The sequence below is a fragment of the Lutra lutra genome, chromosome 2 (genome assembly GCF_902655055.1).
Source record: "Lutra lutra chromosome 2, mLutLut1.2, whole genome shotgun sequence".
In the NCBI taxonomy this organism is placed as follows: Eukaryota; Metazoa; Chordata; class Mammalia; order Carnivora; family Mustelidae; genus Lutra; species Lutra lutra.
In genome coordinates, this window is record NC_062279.1 from 58,415,354 (window position 1) to 58,438,778 (window position 23,425).

General features: G+C 50.7%; 1 protein-coding gene across 1 annotated transcript in view; it reads left to right on the top strand.

The window, feature by feature from the left end:
* The window catches only part of SCARA5 (scavenger receptor class A member 5), a 121,518-nt gene that overhangs the window by 72,058 nt on the left and 26,035 nt on the right, over positions 1-23,425 (top strand). The window contains 4 exon segments of the mRNA XM_047717498.1: positions 203-877; positions 10,834-10,914; positions 12,990-13,088; positions 14,860-14,916. Coding sequence (XP_047573454.1) covers positions 203-877; positions 10,834-10,914; positions 12,990-13,088; positions 14,860-14,916 — 912 coding nt within the window.

Consider the following 23,425-nt stretch of genomic DNA (forward strand, 5'->3'; position numbering starts at 1 on the left):
AGTGGGACACCTCACCAGGTGAGTCTAATGGGCAGACAAGTTTGGGGACCACTGGCTTAGCACAGTGCCTGGGATCTGTTAAGAGTCCCCCTCTGCTTTCCCTTCATCTGTCATTTCTTGATTACCTACTGCATGCCAGGCCAGCCTCTTGGGACCCGGGACCCTCCCCAGCAGAGCTGACCTCTCCCCTTCCCCTCTGCAGTGTCCAGGCCCCGGAGCTCCCCGGACGACCTGAAGGCGCTGACTCGGAACGTGAACCGGCTGAATGAGAGCTTCCGGGACTTGCAGCTGCGGCTGCTGCAGGCACCGCTGCAGGCGGACCTGACGGAGCAGGTGTGGAAAGCCCAGGACGCGCTGCAGAACCAGTCGGACTCGCTGCTGGCGCTGGTGGGAGCGGTGCAGCGGCTGGAGGGCGCGCTCTGGGGGCTGCAGGCGCAGGCGGCCCAGACGGAGCAGGCGGTGGCCCTGCTGCGGGACCGCACAGGCCAGCAGAGCGACGTGGCGCAGCTGGAGCTGTACCAGCTGCAGGTGGAGAGCAACCGCAGCCAGCTGCTGTTGCGGCGCCACGCCGGCCTGCTCGACGGGCTGGCGCGCAGGGTGGGCGTCCTGGGCGAGGAGCTGGCCGACGTGGGCGGTGCGCTACGCGGCCTCAACCACAGCCTGTCCTATGACGTGGCCCTGCACGCCACGCGGCTGCAGGACCTGCATGTGCTGGTGAGCAACGCCAGCGAGGACACCCGCCGCCTGCGGCTGGTGCACAGGGGCATGGAGCTGCAGCTCAAGCAGGAGCTGGCCCTGCTCAACACGGTCACCGAGGACCTGCGCCTCAAGGACTGGGAGCACTCCATCGCGCTGAGGAACATCTCCCTCGCCAAAGGTACGCAGTGTCCCTGCCTGGGCCCTGCCTGTTGGTACCTTCTTCCTGCCTGCCCCTCCCCAAGGGCTCTGGAGTCCCCCCTCCCACCTCCCCTAATCCACTTGCCATGAGGAGTGGATGCCCCATCTATTAAATCCTGACCTACAGGACCCTGGAATTTTCTGTCCAAATGGCCTGTGCCCCTTTCCCAGCCTGTGTGGGTCTCTCCCCTGGCTAACACTAACCTCCTTTCCTCCTCTGGGAGAATACCCTTAGCTTCCACCCACCCCTGCTCCACCCCTAATGGCCAAGGGTGGCTAATGGGGGACCAGGTCGTCAAGAGCTTGGCTGTGCCAACGAGAGCCTCCAAGTGTTTCTGGCTGCAGAAAAGCAGGGGTCAGGCTGCAGGTGCAGGCGGGGAGCAGGGAGGCGCTCCTTCAGGGTCATGGTGTTCCAGCGCATAGAGCGCCCAGGAATTGGAGAATTCCCAAATTTGACCTTGGCCTTCCAGGCCAAGTTATGAAGTGTGTTCATCGAGATGGAAGAAAATATTTTATTTAACAATTTGTTAGCTTTATTTATAACTCTTAAATATGATGGCGGAAATGTGTAGGCCTCCACTGGTATTCTTGCTTCAAGCCTACAGACTCGAGAACCAGCTTCCCTCTTTTCCAGGCCTAACTAGTCCCCTACCCTCCTCTCCCCCATACCTTCCTGCTGCTATCTGCCCTGCGCATCAGAGGCACCTTTTGTGAGATGCACGTTTCCCACTTCACCCCCCTGGTCAGAGCTCCACCATGGCCCCCCAGGTTCTGCCAGATTCAATAAATACTCCTTAGCTTGATAGTAGGCAATAATGATATTACAGCGAACACCAGCTGTGTCAGGTACGGTGCCTTGTATGAACCATGCCTTGTATGATGCCTTTTCTTTTTTTTTTTAAGATTTTGTTTATTTTTTTGACAGAGAGATCACAAGTAGGCAGAGAGACAAGCAGAGAGAGAGGAGGAAGCAGGCTCCCTGCTGAGCAGAGAGCCTGACGCGGGGCTCGATTCCAGGACCCTGAGATCATGACCTGAGCCGAAGGCAGCAGCTTAACCCACTGAGCCACCCAGGCGCCCCAGATGCCTTTTCTTTTTACATTTTCATTGAAGTATAGTTGACACGCAGTGTTACATTAATTTCAGGTGTACAGCATGATGATTAGATAATTCTGGATGCCTTATGCTATGTTCACCACGAGTGTAGGTACCGCCATATAATGTCTTTTAAAAACAACGGTGAGTTGGGGCGCCTGGGTGGCTCAGTGGGTTAAGCCGCTGCCTTCGGCTCAGGTCATGATCCCAGGTCCTGGGTTCGAGCCCCACATCGGGCTTTCTGCTCAGTAGGGAGCCTGCTTCCTCCTCTCTCTCTGCCTGCCTCTCTGCCTACTTGTGATTTCTCTCTGTCAAATAAATAAATAAAATCGTTAAAAAAAAAAAAAAAAAACAACGGTGAGTGTACTAATTCGTGAAGCTCCTCACAGCCTCATGCCAGGAGGTGACAGAGCCAGGATGGACCCAGTGGACCCAGACTTTTCTGATCCTAGAGCTGGTGTACTCTCTATTGCACACCTGACCCCAGCTTGACTTCCCTGCCTTCTCCTCTGATTGTTCCCATCTACCAGAGGTTACGAAAGGAATAGTGTGTAGGGGCAGGTTGAGCAATGCCCGTGAGTAAAGTGACCTTGGTGTCCAGGGAGTAGTAGGAGCTAGGGCAGGTCCTCTTCATTTGGGCCAGGCTGGATTCTGGACCTGGCATTGACAGAGTCTTCCTGTTTTTCGTAAGAAACCAGAAATATGGAATGTTCTAGAAATTGTTCACTTGTCTAATTCTGTGGGTCGTGTATGGTCCATAAACAGCCAATTTCCACCCTTCCACCCCCGTAGGAAGCATCTGATCCAGTGGAACATGTCTTGTCACTGCTCTAGAGACACAGCCTGCCCTTCCCACAGCCTTAACTTCACTCCAGCTCTTCCTCCTACTGCAGGGCCTCCTTCCTCTTCCTCTTCCTCATCCTCATCCAGATCCCACTAATCCTTACTCAAACCCACCTCCCACAACCCTGCCGGCCCCTCTAGCTCACTGAAGCCTCCCTCCTCTGAGCTTCTCCGTGTATTAGAGCGGAAAGTAGGAATGATGGGGTCTCCCACTCGCGTAGTCCTTTCCAGTCTACAGAGAGCTTTAGGGTACATTACTTTGTTTTAAAGTGGGTCCCCAGGACCGAATATGAGGTTGGTTGAAGGAGGGCTTTGTTATTGAGGGCAGGGTAGGATTCCTGCAGAAAAACAACTGAGGCTCCCGGAGGAAATGCCTGATTTACACAAGGCCACACAGCTGGTAATGATCTGACCCAGGACTTTTTGTTTTCAAACAGTTTTAATGAGGTATAATTTACATGCTGCGGGGTTCACCCATTGAAGTGTATAATTCAATGATCAGGCCAGGATGTTGAACCCACTGGCCAGTGCTTACCACAGTACACTCCACCCCGACCCACCCCCCGGGTTCCCCCTGCTTCCCCCAGTGCCCAACAGCACAGTAACTGGGACCCCGTAAATGTTGGTGAAGCAACTGTTAGATCTTGAACCTGGACAGTGAGAGCACTGGTTTTCTTGTCTTGGGATGCTCAGGAATCAAAGGAGGACAGGAGGTAGAATTTGTTCTTCTAGATCCCCACCACTGGGATTTTAGTTTTTCCTGCCTTCTCTCTTCCTCCGCCTCCTCTGTCCACAGCAGTCTGTCAGGTAGTTACTAATAATAGCGATGGTACCAAATTATGACCCACTCTGAGCCAGACATTAATTCTTTAAATAGCCGTTAAAGACTACAGATCCTCACATCCTGTAGAACGGTATTACTGTTCCCATTTTATAGATGAGAAACTTGGATAACTTTCCCACTGTTTCTTACCCAATTGGCAAGTGGCAAAGTCAAGGTCTGAATGTGAGTCTTTCTGGTTCGGAATCCATGTTCTTTTTTTTTTTTTTTTAAGATTTTATTTATTTATTTGACAGAGAGAGATCACAACTAGGCAGAAAGGCAGGCAGAGAGAGAGGAAGGGAAGCAGGCTCCCTGCTGAGCAGCGAGCCCGATGCGGGACTCGATCCCAGGACCCTGGGATCATGACCTGAGCCAAAGGCAGCGGCTTAACCCACTGAGCCACCCAGGCGCCCCCGGAATCCATGTTCTTGTCACTGACCATCCTGCTTCCTGTGGTGGGAAGTTGCCAGCTCTGAGCAATGAAGGGGGAGGAGAGCATGGTCCCTTGGACTCCATTTGGGGGCCCTTAGGGGTAGTCCCCTCCCCGCCCCTTCCTTCCTCTTGCAGTCAGCAGACATCACCTGCCTCCTGGGGGTGCCTCCTCCTGGGCCTCTCTGAGCATCTCACAGCTTGCCTGCTTCTATAATTTGCAAGTGCCCTCTCCTTGGCTTGGACTGAAGCAGCTCTGGGCATCCATTCACGAAGGTTCTTCCAGTGGGATCCTCCAAGTAGTCTTTCTTTGGTTCTTAGACTAAGGTTCACACTCCATTCTCTGGAACTGAAAGTTTCACCTCAGTCCTGCCCACGCCTGCCTTCCAGTCCTCGAGCTTTGCCTTCTCGATGGACTGCGGGACTTTGGGGATGAATGCCCCCCAGTCCCTCTGGCTCCCAGGATCACCACCACATCGGCACCTCCCTTTCCCACCTCCTCCCTCTCTCGTGGTTGTCGGGGACCCAACTGGTATGATTCCCAAGGATTCTATTTGACATACCTTATGTAACTACCATTCAGCTTTAATGAGACAGAATTCTACCCTGGCTTTTGGATAAGGGATGTGTTACCTGCTAAACTTCTAGGCATTTCCATACTGCTCTCTGGAATGGCCTTTCTGCCCTGACTTTGTTAGTTCCTCTCTTAGTCGTTAAACACACACACAGACACACACACACACACACACATTCACACACACAAACGCATACTCACACTCTTCCACTTTTTGCCCTTGGCTGCAGAATCCACAAATACTCAACTATGTGTATTTTTCAAACACGACCTTATTTATATTATTCTGGGATTTGACCCCAAATGGCTTCATTCTCTCACTTCGTTATACAGTTTTCTATGAATTTTGTCTCTGGCTTGTCTTTTGTGGACGCTCACAGCAGTGTTTTCTGTTTTCTGCTTTGGATTTTCAGTATTAATTATGTCTGTTGAAATCTGTCTGTGGTTGGAAGGAAGCAGAGAACTCAGATGATCAGAGTGTGAAGACATCCAGGGTAGCGGGTAGATAACCAGAGAGGGGAGGCCTCCCAGAGTGGGGAGATCACCAGAGAGTCGGGGGGCATAGCAGGAGGGAGGAAATATCCAGAGTGGGGGACATAGCAAGAGGGGGGAGATGACCAGAGAGAGGAGGCATACCAGGAGCAGGGAGATAACCAGGAAAGGGAGGCATCCAGGAGGAGGAAAGTGTGAGCCAGGCAGGAAGGCTGGACTCTCCACCATCTTCAGATGGCCTGTTTGCTAGATGGACGGTTACAGAATCACAGAGCCTTACAGTAGTAACAGGCTCTGCAATCAGCTAGTCCATTCCTCTTGTTTTACAGTTGAGGACTTGAGGCCCAGAGAGGGGGACATGACTTGTCCAAGTAAAATCCCAAGCCGGTGGTCCAGCTGGGACTCAAAAATCCATCTCTCAGTTCATGAAAACAAGCTGTTGGCAGGGCAGGTTTATGTGTGAGCTACTTTTTCAAGAAAGCACACCATGCAGTGGAGAACGCAACAGTGTTTGTAAAGGGCTGACGTGATGGAGGGAGGCCTGGGGTCCTGGGCTCCAACTCTGGCCTCTAGCGTGCAGCGACATGTTGGAGGGATCAAGGATCTCTGTGAATTGGGCCATTTGTAAAGAGCGTTTCTGCCCCACCGAGGCCTGGGAAGCATGGACTGGGCAGCAGCTCCCTGGGCTCCCTGTCGCCTCCCGCATCAGCCTCTCTGCTGGAAAGGGAGTGGAGAGCCTGGCCTGAAAGCAAACAGTGGCCTCAGCTTCAGTCTGTGAGGTCCGAGGAGAGCTGGCGCCGCAGTGTGGGCTGAAGTGGTGGGCAGCCCCTGTGGGTCTGGGCCGAGTGTCCCCCAGGCTGGGCAACGCTGCTGACGGGCACTGCCCCCACACAGTGAAGGAAGGGGGAGAGCGTACAAAATCCTAAAGGCGAAGCTGACAGCCCAGGGCCCCAGTGACGTCAAGGGGGGAAGGAGAGTGATTAACTGAGGGACTCCACCTTGGTCAGCCACGCTGGGATTAGCGTGTGTGGTGCAGCTGGCAGTGTCTGTATTATGATCTTGGTCTTGGTTCTGCTGGCTTCAGGCCCACTTCATCAGCTGTCCCTGTCCTGTTTCCAGCCCCGGCATGTCCTCCACCCCATCGCTCATGCCCAGATCCGGGAAGGGAGAATGGATTGCTTCTCCCTCCCTGTTGGCTGGGCCCAGAAGAAGCCAGTGCGCAGTCACATACGCTTTGTTCTGTTCAGGAGAAGTTTCCAGCTGGTGTAGCCCAGAGGCAGCCCTCTCAGGGGGCAGAGCTGTACTGGGGACAGTACAGGGACAGGGGGATGGGGGAGGACAGGACTGGACTGGTGGGTGGGCTCTGGGAGGGCACTCTGGGCACAGGGCCGGAGGGTTCTCTCCAACCTCCTCCACCTCCTCCTCCACCTCCTTCTCCTCTTCCTCTTCCTCCCTCCCATCCCCCATGTAGGAGGTGGACCAACAGAGAAGTAGGCCCTGCTCCTCCCTGTCCCAGACAACCTCCATGCTCTGGCCTGCTCGAGTGACAGAAGAGATGAGCAAGTCAGAGTGTCAAGAGTCAAGAGCTTAAAAAGCTCAGCTGGGTACCATTAGGACCGCTAATACCGTAACAGCTTCTGTGACTGCCCGGAACTCCTTAGTGGACTCTCTGCCATGAGTGAGGCAGAGGGCCTGAACTCCTCGGGGACCACGGTGTAGGATGAGTGATGGGTCCCAGGAAGTGGGCCCAGGGTGGCCTGCCCAGGTTCAGGGGTGCTCCCTTGAGAAGTTTGTCTACAGTCATGTCTGAGGGGCCTTCCAGCTCTCAGATTTGGGGGCTCTGCCCAGGGGCCCTAAAAGATCAGAACGGGTATGCATGGAGATGAGCGTCAGGCCTGAGGGGGATGGGGCTTTTGGAATAGAAAAGATTTGGTGGATGTCTGGGGGCAGCGAGAATGTTTTTGCAGAGGTGAAAGGAAGCTTGTGTCCAGAAGCATCAGAATGAGTTTGCAGAAGGGGTCGGGTGGGGAATCTGCAGGGGTCTCCAATAGAGGGGCTATGACCCCTTGGGCTATGAGGGAGCTCAGAGACGGTGAGTTCACTAGCTTCTGACTTGATTCATGGGTTTTAGTGAGATTGCAAGCAAGGAGGTTTTTAAAAAGGCTGGGAGCAAGACCCGGATGAGTGTGGTAGCTGAGAGGAAGGAGGTGGGGGCATGACATGGGAATGACCCCGATGGTGAGCCTTGGTGAGCAAGAGGGTATGGGGAACAGAGAAAAGGGAGGAGTCAAAACAGGCTCAAGCTTTTTGGCCTGGAAAGAAAAAAAAAAAAAAGATTTTTGGCCTGGATTCCCAGGAAAATGATAAGAAGTCAGACCCCAGGTATGCGTTACCCACAGGCAGGAGTGATTCAAGAAGACCTTGGTCGTGGGAGCCCCCAGCAACCTGGCGCCATGAGGCTCACACAGGCCACAGTTTAGGTCCTTCAGAGTCTGCAGGGCTGGTTCCATCTAAGGGTATGACTTAGAAATCAGCAGTCACCTCTGCTGTTCACCCCATTCCCTCCCAGTTCATCTCCTGTACAGGCCCACAGGAACCACTCATCCGTGTCTTAAAAACTATACCCACGTCACGTAGGATGTTTCCAGACCCGCATCTCCTTGAAAGAGCCAGCTAAGCTTGGCAAGGCGATTTCAGGGGCAGCCCAAGATGACCATACCTGGTAGTCTTGGGATAGTTCTGATGAAGCGTTATGAAAGAGGGTGGGGGTACAGATGGTCAGCATGGCCTTGCCACTCAAAGGTTACCAAGCCCCTTTTTATCCAACATGTCATGTAATCCATTGACTCCTCAAATGTCTGGGAAGGAATTTTAACTTAGATTTTATAGAACCAGGACCTGAACCCAAGACACTTCATATTCATACTCAACACCTACCTTCCAAAGGATCTCCACCACCCCGAGAGGCCCCATCCCCAGGGCCATTCCCTGGGCAGAGCATTACTCCTGGGAAGACCATACATTGAATCATGCCCACAGGAGAACAAATAGAGTACTAGTGCTCAGTCCATTGCCTCCTTGACCCACTTGATTCTGGAAGCACTGAGTTCCATGTGGCGAGGGTGGAGGGACAGAGGACAGTGACAAGGAGGGGAGTGTACTGGGCACTGGGAGAAGGATGTCCTTCTCAGGGACAGCTCGTGGAGTGCAGACATCCAGGCAGCCCTCTGACCTGACAGAGATTGCTAGAAGAGGGGTGGGAACCTCATCTGCTCCTTCCCCTATGCCTTTCCTTTGCCGTGTAATCTGAGATGTGTTCTAAGCCGGTTCAGTGTCTAAACGCTGTCGCCTAAAAACTGAGATTGCTATAGCCAGGCTCACTTTGCTTTTCTTCGTAGAAGAGAGGAAGATAGCCACAGAACCCAGTCCCCTTTAAACGATTTGTGTGTGTAACGCATGCATTTTTAAGTTGTTGATTGCTTTCCCCCCGTGTGTGTGCCATGGAATCATTAAAGAGCTGTCAACTTGGGTTAGGGTCTGAGGACAGTGCCAGCTTTTGGAACGTATCAGTACATCTTGATCTTGGCCGCCTGATTGTTTTCTATGTATTAACACCCTCTGATCTCATTCATTCATCAAATATTTATTGTGCAATCTGTCTCTGCTATGCCACGAGTGTGCATGTTTTGGTTTCCTAGGGCTGCCGTAACAAAGGACCACAAACTGGCAGCTTAAAACAACAGAAATTGATTCTTTCACCATGCTGGAGGCCTGAACTCAAGGTGTCCGTGGGGTCACATTCCCTGTGTGAGCTGCAGGACACAGTTCTTCTGGGCTTCTTCCTAACTTCTGATGGTCGCTAATAATCTTTGGCATTCCTTGGCTTGTAGACATGCAGCCTCCCTTGTCACGCAGCGTTCTCCCTGGATGTCTGTCTGGGCTTTATCTTCTTCTAAGAAGCCCCGCCATTGGTTTAGGACCCTCCCTGCACTGGGTTAGGACCCACCCTGCTCTAGGATCACCCCCCTCTTAACGAATTACATCTGCAAATGACCCTATTTCCAAATACAGTCACATTCCGAGGTCCCAAGTGGACATGAATTTTGGAGGGACGCTCTTCAACTCAGTACAATACGGTTTTGGCATTTTCCTTGGTCTTTTTCTGTCACAAGGCAGCAGGAGTGGGGAGCTTGGCGTCTGGCGATGTTGTTAGGAAACAGAGAACACGTACGGTTATGAGTGGAGGACAAGGCAGGGCGAGATAAGTGCAGGAGATTGACCTGGTGGGCAGCAGGCTGGGGGGTGGGAAGGTCTAACTGTGTTTTGGGAATGGGGAGCTATCTCCTGTGACAAGTGAGGCAGCAGGGGTGGGGCCAGAGAGACCGGAGTTGGAACCTGTGCTCCTTTTTTCATTACCCAGCTGTGTGGCCTCAGACAAGTAACTTCAACACTTAGCCTCGTTTTGGGGACTGGATCCAGTCACATAGGCTAGAATCCCTGCCACAGTGGTGCCTGGCCCTGGAAGAAAGCCCCGCTTAGGAATAGTTAGACCCGTTTCCTTCCCTCAGGTGTTCAAGCTAGAAATCTGAACCTGATCCTGGTCTTCTCCCCTGCCTTCACCTATGTTTATCCAACGTCTGTCTGTTCTGCCTCCACACAGCTGCTCACAGCCCTCCGGACCACCACTTCCCTAATTCAGAGTTCCACTGCCTCCCACCCGGATGCAGCCTCTTCGTGGCCTCCCTGCGTCTGTGTTCTTTCTCATCCTGAGCTGTTTTCCAACATGGCGGCCTGAGCCATCTTCTTCCTGCGCAGATCAGATCACACTCTTGTTTCCCTCATGCCCCTCTATGGCTTCTGGTGCCCTCAGGGTCAAGTCTAACACTTGAGCCAGGCCTCCAAGACCCCCACTTGTTCACCCTTCTCATCCTGTCATGTGCTCCCAGCTTCTAATCCCACAGTGGCTCACATGTCTCTTTCTTCAAGCTCTTGTAGGGATTGTTCCCTCTGCCCAGAGCTCTCCCTTTCATTCTGTCTCAGTCAGTCCAGGCTGCTCTAACTAAATACCACGGTCCAGGCAGCTTAAACTGCAGAACTTTATGTCTCCCAGCTCTGGGAGCTGGAAGTCTGAGATCTGGGTGCCTGAATGATTGGGTTCTGAGGAGAGCCCTCTTTCTGGCTTATAGGTGGCTGCTTTCTTGCTGTGTCCTCATATAGCACAGGGAGAGGGAGAGGGAGAAAGAACATTCCAAGCATGATAAGGGAGGGAAGGAAGGAGCAAGAGTACTGTCTTGTGTCTCTTATTGGGGTCCCTATCCTCATGACCTCATCTAAACCTGATCACTTCCAAGGCGCCACCTCCAAACACCATCACATTGAGGATTAGGGCCTCAGCATGTGCATTTGTTGGGGTGGGGGGTAGATCAGAGATATGCAGTCCTCCCTTTACTTAGCCACCTTCTGTTACTCCTTGAGATTTCATTTTAGATAACACTTCTTCCAGGAAGCTTTCCCTGATCCCCCCTGCACCCGTATAAGACTAGGCTAGGTGGAGCCCTGTGTGCTTCCAAAGCATAATGTTGACTCTTCTTCTCTTGAAGAGGGAGTTTTTGTTTCTTCTACAGGTGTCCTGTTCCAGAAAGCTACCTTCTAACTTTGGTGCCATTTGTAACCCTTTCAGGACCACCGGGCCCCAAAGGTGATCCAGGAGATGAAGGGAAGGAAGGAGAGCCTGGGATCCCTGGATTACCTGGACTTCGAGGTGACTGGGAAGCCCCAGGAGGAAGCTGCACATACAAAGAAGGGGAGGGTGCCCCCATTCCATACCTGGCCCTCTACTTTCTTGTTGACATTGGTGATGGGGTTTCCTGGGAGAGTGCCCACTCAACCTACCTTCAAATGCCCTGTTCTGTGAAGAGACTGATAGGTTGTAGGTATGACAATAGGATGGAGCAAACACTTCTTCATAGAAAGTACCAGGATCTGAAGAAAAGGAGTGCATGAGAGGCTCACAGTTCCCTGAATCCACTTCCCACCACAAGAGTCAGGGTTTACATGACCAAGGCCTTCAGAAGCATTGGAGAGTGTTCTGCAAGTGTGTTGTTTCCTGCAGTGTTTTCCAAGTCACCAGACCCTGGATGTTCCCTCCTGCTTGCTGATTCTGCCCAGATCAATGAACACGCGAGTGACAGCTCTGAAGGTCCAGAGGCTGGCAGGGAGGGTGGCTCCTGGCCTTCTGGAAAGAAGGCGTTCTTCTTTGACTCATTGTGTCAGAAGTTCCTGTCCTGTGACTATCAGACTTGGCATCCAGTCTGTTCACTTCTGAGCCTCTGCTGTGAGCAGCATTTTTCTAGAAGAGTACAAAGCCTTCTAAACAATGCAAAAAAAGGGGAAGTTTATTCGGGGAAAGATATCTGTTTATGTCAGGAATTGTATCTCTTAGCTATCCTCTTCCTAAATCTTGAGGAGGTTGTGAACCAGAGAAGGGGCAGAAGATAGTGGAAGGAGAGCCTGTGACCTGGCCTCCAGCCCTGGCTCCCCTCCAGGGGAACTCCCCAAATTTAGAACCAAGGATGCTTAGACACTCACAGGGCTGTGGAATCTCCTTTTCTGCCTTATTGAATTATACGATGGGGAGCTCTGGGCATATCTCATACTAGATTTAGAATTCTAAGGCAACAAGGCGGCTGGACTCCAAACAGGTACCTTGCATTAGGCAGGAGAAAAGAAACCAATCTGCCCTTCTCTGAGGTCCCACCATCCTCTGGGGCCATGCGTCCTCTTCCAGACATTTGATGTTAGCTCTGGAGAAATAATTACTGGAAGACAGGTTTTTCCAAGTCACGGAAAAAGACCAGAGGAAGCCAAGTTCACATTCAAAGCAGGAAAGAACAAGTAATCAGTTAATTAAGCGTTCTCTGCTTTACAGAGATAACTGTGGGCTTAGGTCAGGCCTCTGGGGGCGCAGGGCTCTCACTGGGTGAAAGCATTTGTTGATTCTGGCTCTCTGTGGTGAAAGGCAGGCAGTGGCCACAGGGCCTCGTGGCCAGGAGCCCCGGGGCCTGATCTGCCAGCAGGTCATCCATCCCATTTACTGGCCTTGCTGACTTTCTCCCTCCTCCTCAGCCTACGGTCCCCTTTGCTGTATCTCTCTGGATGTATAGCATGGAAGGGATCTTCATGGTTTTTCTCTTAAGGAGGATGGGGTGCTGTTTCATCTTCCTCCTACCCTAAATGCCAGTAAGTCCTTTTCATCCAGCATGAGGCGAAGCTGACTGACCACAGGCTTTCAGTTCAGGAAGGCCAGGGCTCAGATCCCGCCCCTGCTACTTTCTGCTGTGTGACCCTGGGCAGGATACTTAACCTCTCTGGGCCTCAGTTTCCTCCTTTGTCACATAGGTGAAATAATACCTCAATTTATGGTGAGGATAAAATGAGATACTTTATGAGAAGACTCCAGAACAGTGTCTGACACATAGAAAGTACTCAAGAAAAAAAAAAGTTTGCTGATTTTAAATCTCCAACATAGCTAGAGGTAGAGGGACGTCTCCCAAATGGATAGGGCACCACTGCTACCACTCACAATAGAATTGGACCTTTCAGGGGGTGGCAGGGAGAGGTCCAGCCTAACTGGATAAAAGGTGCCCGTGGGGAAGGCTTGTGCTGACTGTTCGGACAATTGCTTTGGCAGCATCTTTAAGTTAACTAAAAGGAATCAAGAAGGAAAAGCTACAGCGGGATGTCTGGTTGAGGCAGACTGCTGGGCCGGATCATGACCTGCAAAGACCCTTCCACTTCTGAGTCTGATGCTCTACAACTTGTCCTCTGTCTTCCCAGGTCTGCCAGGGGAGAGAGGCACCCCAGGACTTCCAGGCCCCAAGGGCGATGATGGGAAGATGGGAGCCACAGGACCCATGGGCATACGTGGGTTCAAAGGTAATAACGAATCCCTGAGTCCCCATGTAGCCTTGCTCGCCACTAGCCCTCTGGGCACCAGTGTGGACACTGGAGTGAATGGCCAGAGTCTGCCTTTTGGCTCTGCCACTGATCAGCTAGCTCAGTGACCTTGGGCAAGTCACTTAGCCTTGTTAAACCTTCGTTTCTTTGTCCCAAACCCAGAAATCCTCTTGATACCATACTTCGCAGGGCTGTCACGAGGATGACATGGGTCATGTTTGTGTGAAAACCTTTTGTCCACTCTGCAGTGCAACAGAAATGCAAGCCAGTGTCCCTGGGGGTTGCAGATCAGTGGTATAGCCAGAGGAAGCCAAGCTGGGAGACTAGGCTTACAGGAGAAATGGGGGGCTGCAGACCCAGGATACCCACCTCCTTCCCCATACCCCCGGATTCCCAACAGTCCGTCCCATGCTTTTGACTCCCCCAGTATTTGAAACTTTAATTCAGTTCTCAGATTTGCATTGCTGATAGTGTTGCTGCTGAATTGGTTTTCCTCCTGAAGGCAGTCCCCTCGTTCATTGTTAGGGGGCATCCACGGTATTAGTCAGTGCCCGGCTTTCCACATTCTCTTCAAGAACTCACAGACTTCTACCGTAATTGCATGGCTAGATGAGGAAATTGGGTGCTGGTTCCCCCGTGTTGATCTCCTCCCTTGTGAAGATGAAAGCGAAGAAAGAGTACTATTCATCATTCTCACCCCGTGTCTAGGAGGATCTCTGCATCTTGGATCACTGGGAACTTTTAGGCTCCTTTCTAGTGATTAAACAGGCTGAGGTTTTCCTCCCTTTTATGAAGGACATTTTTTTCTTAAATGATTTTAAAATAGACTACGAAAGTAGCACATGCTTGTTAAAAAAAATGTGACAATACAGAAGTATGTAAAGTATAAACTAAAAAGGGAGTCCCTTCCCTGAGTCCCTTACGCTATGACTCTTTAGAGTAACTACTGTAAACACTTTGGGGCATACCCTGCCAGATCTTTTTCTAAGCATGTTCATATTTACGTATATGATTGCCTTGGGGTGCTTTGTTTTGTTCTGTTTTCAAAACTTGGATCACATAGGCATCCTTCCCCGGAACTTGCCGGCTGACTTGCACCAGACAATATGCCACAGGATTTTGACTTGCAGATATCTTTCTGGAAGTCCTTGGAATAGAATTCCCTGGTCATTTTAGTGTCCCCTCAAGAGGTGTCAGGACCTTCTACTTCTTTGGAGTGTAAGATGCTAGCTGGAAAAAGAGCTCTGTCCTTTCAACCATATCCTGAGAAGGAAATTCTACAGTTTCCCCGGAAGCTCTCTCTCATGTTTCCCAGACTCTCCCAGCCCCCACGGTAAATCTGCCTGACCTATAACCTCTGTCTTCCCAAAGTAACTGAAGACCTTCCTCCATCTTTTCCTCCTGTGCTTGTTATAGCAAACTTGGCCATGTACTTCTAAAACCTTGACTACTTACTAGAAATAGCTTTGTCCTGTCAATTCCCATTGAATACCATGACTCTAGCCTGTGCTGGTAGACCCTGCTCTTCCACACTTTAATTAAGAGGGAATGAAATTTCTCAGGTGAACCCCCTGACCTCCTTCTGGGGTGACCAAAGCATGAAGCATAATTGACTCAAGCTCTTATCTTTCCTTCCCTGCCAGGCCCTCCAGGTCTTGGGTCTTGGGTTAATTCATCTCTTGCACATAATATTTTATCCATGGTCAGGATTTATTTCCACTCTAATGTCAATTTTCCTCCTCTGTGTCAGGTGACCGAGGCCCAAAAGGAGAGAAAGGAGATAAAGGGGACAGAGCAGGGGATGCTGGTAAGGACATTCTACTGGGGTTACTGGATTCCGGGGCAGCTGGCATCCAAGCAGCCCCAAACGTTTGGGAGATGGGAGGTTGGAACCATGGGCCAGGGCTCCAGTGTCAGAGGAGCTCCCTACCCCCACCCCCAGTTTCAAGGCTCTGCTGGCCCAGTAAGAGACAGCTATACTCCAGGGGACACAATCCACGCTTCCACTGGTGGAAGCCCAGTGGTTGTATGGAATGATCTGGAAGCAGGCTGCCTGTGCTCCCTCCTGCCTGCCTCACGAGATAGCTAAGTAATCTCTGCACCTCAGTTTCCTCATCTATAGAATGGGGCTAAGAGGAATCCTTACTTCATAGGATCATTGTGAGAAGTAAATGAGTTAATTCACATAAAGTGCTTATTACAATGCCTGGACTGTGGTTAGGACTCAGTATGTGTTGAATATTATTATTCTGTGTGATACCCAGAAATTAGTTCAGACATGCTGACTTCGCTGGTGCTTACATGGGGAAAGGTGCAGAGGCAAAGCAGAATCTCTTTTGTTTTCCTCCTTTGCCATGAACTGAGCAGTGATGTTGGAGATCTCATAGTTGGGCAGAGCACCGAGTCTAGAAATGGCGGTCTTTCTGATGAGGTTCTCCCTCACATGTTGAAAGGGAGGCCAGCCTATCTAGTTATGACACTCTTTTCTAGGGTTTCTCCTCCTACTCCCCCTCTGCAAAAAGGGCTACATATAGAACCTCAAAGATATTATCAGAGAAGAATGAGTCTCCTAGCCAAGTTTTAACAAAATACCAGCATATGGTATTTGCTGGACTCTGGAATGCTGCCATTCCTGGTGAAGCCAAGAGCAAATGATCTTCTTCTGGGGCATCTGTGCTCCAGTCCTGGCTCTCTAGGAAGATCGGGCCTGGGGAAAGAGCACTTGCACCCAGGTTCTGCTGTGACACTCAGGGACCGATGCCACTGCACATTCATACACTGGACCCAGACCAAGCATTTCCCAAAGTTTGGTCTTTAGTTATAGGAGTAAAATGACACTTCCATCCCAGTCATGCAGGACCAGGAAGGAGACCTCTCTCCCAAGTAGCACCTTTTTCCAAGATCTCCTGAAACTTGAACTTGCCTCCTACTTCCTCTGGCCTTCTCTTTCCCAGGGTAGTGATTCAGGATCAAACAGGGAGAGGTGCCTGGGTGGCTCAGTCATGTGATCTGGGTGGCTGAGTCACATGCCTTCGGCTCAGGTCGTGATCTGAGATTGAGACCTGAGTGGGTCTCCCTGCTCAGCGGGGAGTCTGCTTCTCCCTCTCCCCCTCTTCCACCCTACTTGTGATCTCTCTCTCCCAAATAAATAAGTAAAATCTTAAAAAAAAAAAAAAAAAGGATCAAACAGGAAAAATGTACAAAATAAATAAAATCTTAAAAAAAAAAGGATCAAACAGGAAAAATGTACGTGACAGCACTTTGTCACTCTGAAGCGGTGGCCATACCTCAGGACAAGCTATGCCTAGGCTTCCTGGGCTCACTGCATCCACCTTACCTCAGATGCTAGAATCCACAGAATAATTCAGGCGGTACAGCCTTTCTAGTATTGTCCTTAGCCCCTTTCTAGGGCAGCCACAGGTTTAAGTGGGAGTGTCCTGGCTTGATGAGGAGACCTGGTGGACTTTGCTAGGAGCCAAAGGGAGAGTTTTGAAGACAAAAGAAAGGAGTCTGGCTGTGATCTAAGACATCTGCGACAGATCTGATTCACACTTATCTAATGGACTGGGCACTGTACTTTGTCTTTGGGGTGCTGCCTTCGGCTCTGTGTGGTGACTGCTTTCTGAGGGAAGGCTGCCAGTATAGCTGAGGAGGACTGTGGCATTTAGCTCTGTGAAATAAGAAATTCCTGATGGGGGGGCAGGCAGGGAGGAACTGTGGAAAGATGACCTTTGAGAGGGAGATCGGCAATGCTGCCTGCATAGCAGGGGGTTCTTGTCAGGAACTCTTTGGCAACTATTCCTCAGTCAACTTGAGAGGAGAGAGGAGGTCTCTGCTAGCCTGGGAAGAGGTGCTGGTTGCCAGTCACCATTAATCCAAAAAAGACTCTTTCATTACTATTTACCTCGCTTTTCTGGGCCAGGCTGGCTGGGCTCTGCGATGGGATTGGGCTGTGGGGCCGAGGGCGCAGTGTGGGAAGCTGAGCCACAGTGATGTGAGGCTCCCATAGGCGTGGGTGGGGAGCAGGGGGGAAAGGCGTCGTGTCCACTTGGCCCTGGAGTCTCTGGACCACACCACAAGAGGCTGATGTCAGCTCAGGACAGCCCGTCCCTAGGGAATGACAGCGTTCTTTCCTGCCCTGAAGAGGCTACGCCCTCCCTGGAGCCCAGAGCTCAGATGGTGGCCTTGACGCAAAGCTCTAAGCTTTACATGGCAGTCTCCTGACAGGACCCAAAAATATCTCCATGGGTGATGGACCTGGAAAGGGAGCTGGCTCAGCAGAGACAGCTCCACAGATGGGAGGCTTTACACAGGGTGCAGAGGAACATGAGAGTCACATAGGACGCATAGGACGTAAGTGGTGGGCCAGCCAGCCAGCCTCTGCTTCCAGAGGCTTTCAGTGGAAGGCAAACTCTCCCAAGGCAGGAGCTGAGGCAGAACAGAAAAGCCAGGCCTCTGGCTTCTCCAATTCTGGAATAAAATCTTAGGACCCCATCTTGAAGAGTCAGCCCCTAATGAGTCCCTAACCTGGAGATATGAATTTAAGGAAACCTTTGACTTAATTAGAGACTGCCCCACATGAGGGGCGGGGGTACTGCTTTCCCATGGCCTCCACCCCATGGCCTGCTTCTGACCACACCAAACCCAGACTCTGGGTTTGGTTTTTAAGGATCTCCAGCCCAACAGGCGTTAACTGGATCCCTGGGACCCAGGCTCTGAGGAGGAAGCCAAGGATCATCTTTCAGGAAAGTGTGGAAATTCTGATGAGCACCAAGTACCCGCTTCTGGGAGGTTCTGTCATTCCCAGAGCCCAGGGCAGCTCCACCATAAGATCTAACAATGGGGAGAAAGGACGCAGCACCAGAGCTCTGGCCTCCTCCACAAAGGAACACGGTGGAAGAGGAACCTTCCTCAGGTAACCCGACCTAGGGAAGCTTTACCAAACACCTCCCACCTTTAGCAGCAAAAACCTAAAGTTCCAGCAGGTGGGGATATTACTACATAAAGGGATTGATGAGGGACCCAAGTTACACACCCCACAGGACAGAATCTGAAACTGGGGGCTTTCCTTTGATGAGGGCGTTATAGAGGATTTCTCGGGACCGTGTTTTGAGCCAATATTAAAATATTTTTCAGAATAGGATCTTGCGATTGTTTACCTATGCTTTGATCTGGAGTCATATGATTCTAGAGCCAAATGGGGTTTCAGGCTGACTCCTCTCCTCTTCCTGAGCGCCCCCGCCCCCCGCCGCACTCCCCCACCCCCTGTTCATTGAACGGGACCATGAATGGAGAGCTGGAGAGAATCCCCACATTCCATGGCCAGGTCATGGTTCAGACTGAGTCTAGAATCCAGATCTCCTGATTTCTGCTTTATAAGAGGTCAAGTTTTCTTTTCTTTTTTTTTTTTAGGCAAGGCTGATATCAGTCATTCGGTTAGATGTTTGGCTTTTGGGAATTTGGCCAGGAAAAAAAAAAGTTACATATACATATCTCAAGACAGAAAGACATTTGTTTTACCCTCATATATGGTCCATTTACAGGAAAAATAAATAATATTTTTGCAGCTCAGGGGTGGGTTAAGGATCCAGTTTTGTTTAAGTCTCACAGCATGAATTTAAAGCAGGATATAAGTTCCAATTGTTTGAAAACTTTTCCTCAATTTGGTTTCCCGTGGAAAAAAAATATGCAGAATGACCCAGGGGTAAATTCTAAGTCAGTGCTTGCTGATAGTTCTCAGTGGCATCTCAGAAAACCCGAAAAATATTTAACACGTTGTAACATGTTTTCAGTATTTAGGGAAGTAAGTTTGCAGGGGGGAAGAGCAGTGAACCCCCTGTTGTGTAGTGTAAGCTCAAAAGAAATTAACTGGGAGGTGATTTCTGGGCAATTTTTTCCACAGCTGCTGAAATATTTCTGTCTCTGTGTTAGAATAAGGAATGCAAAAAGTCCTTCACAGTGCCTGAATTCCCTTCTTCCCATCCCTGCACTTAACACTTAGCTGCCCCAGGGTGCCCCGGGAATCCATTTGGCACCTGAAGTTAGCATTCTTGCTGGCCTGAAGAGACAGAGCTTCTAGACCTTTATATGCAAATACATTTCTTTATTAACGTAACTGCATACATATCTGTAATTCCTTATACAACGTTAATGCCACAGCAACAACACACTCTAAAAGTAAACCGCATTTCTAAGAAAAATTAACCACTCACAAACTACTACTCTCAGCCATGTAACTCGAACGGAGAGGAGTCAAGTTTCTGTGCACAATATTTCACTAACTTTTCACAGTTAGGAGACTGTGGCTCTGTCGCTTTCGAGGGAGGGGGAGGCTAATGGTAGAGAAGGAAGCTGCCCAAGGTCACCAGAGTTCATAAAGGGCAGAGCCAGCTTCTAAGTCAGGCCTGTCAGGCCTCGAGCCCACTCTCCATCCTTTGCTGCCTCCTGGGACTACCTTTTATTCTCTCTGGCCTTTGACAGCTTGGGGTCCTCGCGGGCCACTGTCTATTCTCAGCGGGTTTGATATGAAAGTGCTAATTCTCACTTCGAAGGTCTTTTTTCCTGTCTCATAGTTTGCTTACTTTTACCACACCTTGGCCACCTGTGGCTCCACAATAGGCCAGAGCCAAGTTTTCACACCAGGGGTTCTGCATCTACCAGCAAAGCCCTGCCCTGGCCTGTTTCCCCTGTTCCCTCGGACTGGGTCACCTGAGCCCACGGGCCTGACTGACGTAACATCCACAGCTGCACCGGCACACAGCAGGCCCTGTTCCCTCACACACTCGTTCAGGTCACATAACCCTTCCTTCCTTCTCTTTATCCTCACACAGCGTGGGTGGGACAGATGCATGTGTGGAGATAGTCAAGTGTCTCCTCCTCTAAGTTTATGTCTAGTGACTGAAAATACACAGGGACACGGGGTCCACTTGGAAAAGTTGTCCCATGGCAAACCCTGCTTTCAGTCCGGGCTGAGACAGAGTGGGAGGCGCCAGAGAGCCAGAAATGAACAACCAGGACCTGGATAGACGAGAGAACAGGATAGAAATTGAGCAGGAATTTAAGAGACAGCAAAGGCCAGAAGCCCATGGGTCAGAAACTGGGGCTGGTGTGGAGCAGGCCGTGGAAGGGACCAGAGGTGAGACAGATTGACCTCCCTCACTTCCGTCGTAAAGAAAAGACAGAAACGTGACAGGAAGGAAACATTTAGGGAGGAGAGCATTGCTTTATTCTCTTCTTTGGCAAACTGGTACTGAGGAACTGGCTGACAGCTGGGGAACCAAAGAGGAGTCAGGTCTGGCCTCATCTTGAGGAGCTCACTGTCTAGCACGTGAGAAAGACTCACAAACACATGATCACAGTGGCATGTGGTGAGGACCAGCATAGACGTTATGTATGGAGGTGAATCCTGCCTGCTCCTGTGGGAATCACTTGATGAGGTGTCTTTGACAAAATGGCGTCCAACAGGTGGGTGTGGAAGGCCCAGGTATTCGAGGTAAAGAGAACCATGCATGAAACAGGAGAGCATTGCCCAATAACCCAAATAGTTTGGTGTGATGAGATTTATGGCCAGAGAGGTATATGGGGGTGAGTGGTCAGGAGATTAGGGTTGACCTCTGGGCACTGGGAAGCCAGAATGGGTGTAAGCAGGGAGTGACACGGCTGCAACAGGAGGTGACTGGCCAGGGGGAGAAGCACACTGGAGCTGGGACCAAAGGGTCACAAGTCAAGGTCATGAAAATGAAGCCTCAGCCATCTGCAGTAACCCTCAACTCTGAGACCAAGGCCAGGCTCACAGTAGGCAGACTCTCCCTCCCACTAGAAAAGTCCGTATTCCAAGTCCCGTTTCTCTGCTGCTCTTGCTTCTTCTCTTGGCTGAGCTGCTCCCCTTTTAGAAAATCCTCCAGAGAAGATGAGACGTGAGCTCTAGAGGAACAGTACAGGTTGCAGAGTCACAAGCCTGAGACCCAAGTCCCCTCTGGCCCCACTGGCAAGGCAGCTCAGAGTCCAGGCCCTCAGCCTCCACTACAGCAATGTCCTCATTTTTTTTTTTTTTTTTTAACCTCCTATTCTCTGCAGAGGATCGGATCTGGCCTACCAGACATTCTGGTTTGCCAAGAGTTTATCTTAAGCCTTCCAAAAACAAATCTACCGACTTTTCTTGAAAGCTTCCTAGTGACCCCTTCCAGGAGAGCTTTAAATCGCTACGTGCAGAAAACAGTTCAATTCAGATTAATCCGTGCTGCCCTTGGTGTGACTGGCTTAAAATAAATTCAAGAGGGTCTGGAAAAAACAAAAGATCTGGCTCCTTTAAGAAATCAGGTGGTAGAGTGGGGGTGGTGGGGGGAGGTTGGGGGGCAGCTGCCTGCGAGTGCTGGAGTGCTTGGCATGGAAGCTATTGGTGTCTTCTAAAAGGGGAGCGAGTAAGAGCTGCAATGTGGGTCTGGTGAGGAAAACCTGCTTGGGTGAGGAGAAACAGAGCCTCTTTGCAGGAATGGGTGCTCTCTGGGAGGCAGAGGGGTGCTAAGAGGTCATTAGCAGGCTCGCGATAAGCTCTATTCTCATAATAAAGTACGTGAGAGAAAAGAAAATTATAAGGAAGAGAATAAACATATATACACGGAATGGTATTGTATTTAGTGGAAAATACCTGCGTTTAAGTGAACCCACGTGATTCAAACCCGTGTTGTTCAAGGGGCAACCGTACCCCAATTCTGCAGACAAGCTAAGTGAAAGCAGGACCCAGGCGAGGGCCTTGCCAAGGGCGAGCTGGAACAGAAGCAAGCCCTGGTTTGCAGCAATGTTAGGAATTTGGGATGAGGTGTGTCAGTGAATTTGGGAAGGTTTGCTCCTTCTAACTGACCACGTGTGGGGCTCTTTCATACTGCCAGCAGAGGTCGATTGTTCCTGAAGCATCTATTCGTTTCACGGTGAGCAAGCAAGGGAGTGTCACATGCCCTGCCTTCATTGCTCTTATTACCCACATTTAGCTGACACTGCTGTCTTCGTCCTACCAAGAGGAGTCTAGAAGCAGCCCCACAAGGACTGGCTTTCCCAGTTCCCTGGCAAACACATGGTGGTTTCTGGGATTTGCCCCAAAGAAAACTTTTTTTTTTTTAATATTTTATTTATTTGAGAGAGAGAAAGAGAGAGAGAGCATGCGGGGGTGGGCAGAGGGAAAGGAAGAAGCAGAGTCCTCACTGAGCAGGAAGCCAGACATGGGGCTCGATCCCAGGACCCTGGGATCATGACCTGAGCTGAAGGCAGAGGCTTTAACTCACTGAGCCACCCAGGCGCCCCAAGAAAACTCTTTTAGTAATACAAACCTCAGGCTGAAGGTGAACAGCGAATTTTCTGTAACACCACCACCTTGGAACCACAGAAGAACTGAAGTTCTGGTCTTTGATGTGGGTTTTGTATGAAGAAGTTTTCAGTTGAGCCATACATTAAAACCAGGCGTGGTTGAACTGTTTATGGAGAAAGCAGCTCAAACAAACTTAGGAATTGTTCTTAATCCCACCACCCTGCTCTCCCTGCTCTGATGTTGGAGGTAGAGCCTGCCCAAGGCCCTGCAGATTGAACCTGGGAGGTCTGTGTGGGGGCTTTGTGACGTCACTGAGTCAGCCATAGCCGCCTCTGTATTAAATACATGGCTCTGCTTCCCGTCCTGCCCTTGGACAACGGCGAACACCGTTGGGGTGTCCTTGGAACCAGTTATCAAGAGGGACCGACTTCCCTGAGTCCTGGCCTTCTGCCTGTCTCTGAAAGCGCACTGTTGTAGAGTTCTGATGGGAGAAAGAGAAGAAGAAAGCGGGAGGCCAAGCCTGTGGACATCCTGGGAGGTCTTGTGGATGGTGTGGTGTAGAGGCGGGGGTCACGGCTGGATTCCTCACTGACTCAAATGCTTGGCCAGTCCCTTGCCGCAGTGCCTCGGTCCTCGCCCCCCGCCCCATTCCCCCTTACCCCCAGCAAGATCCTTGGGTCTTAGGTTGAGTTCAACTATTTCTTGAGAATCAAGTACCCCAGTCACGGAGCTCACACGTATTTCTGAATAACTTTCTAAAGCGTGTACCAGATGGGGAAACTGTGCTGAGAGGTCAAATTACTCGCCTAAGGTCATAAATCTAGAAAGTGGTGTACCTGGTGCTGGAGGCAGGTTCTGCCTTCAAGAAGTTACAATAGCAGGGCTGGGAAGCATCCCAGCCAAGGACTCTCAAGACCCTGAACTTGAAGGAGAATGGAACTGAGAGAGGAGACAGGACAGGGTGGGGACAGTGTGGGTGAGGGCAGAGGGGAAAGTACCTTTTTAACAAAGGCCA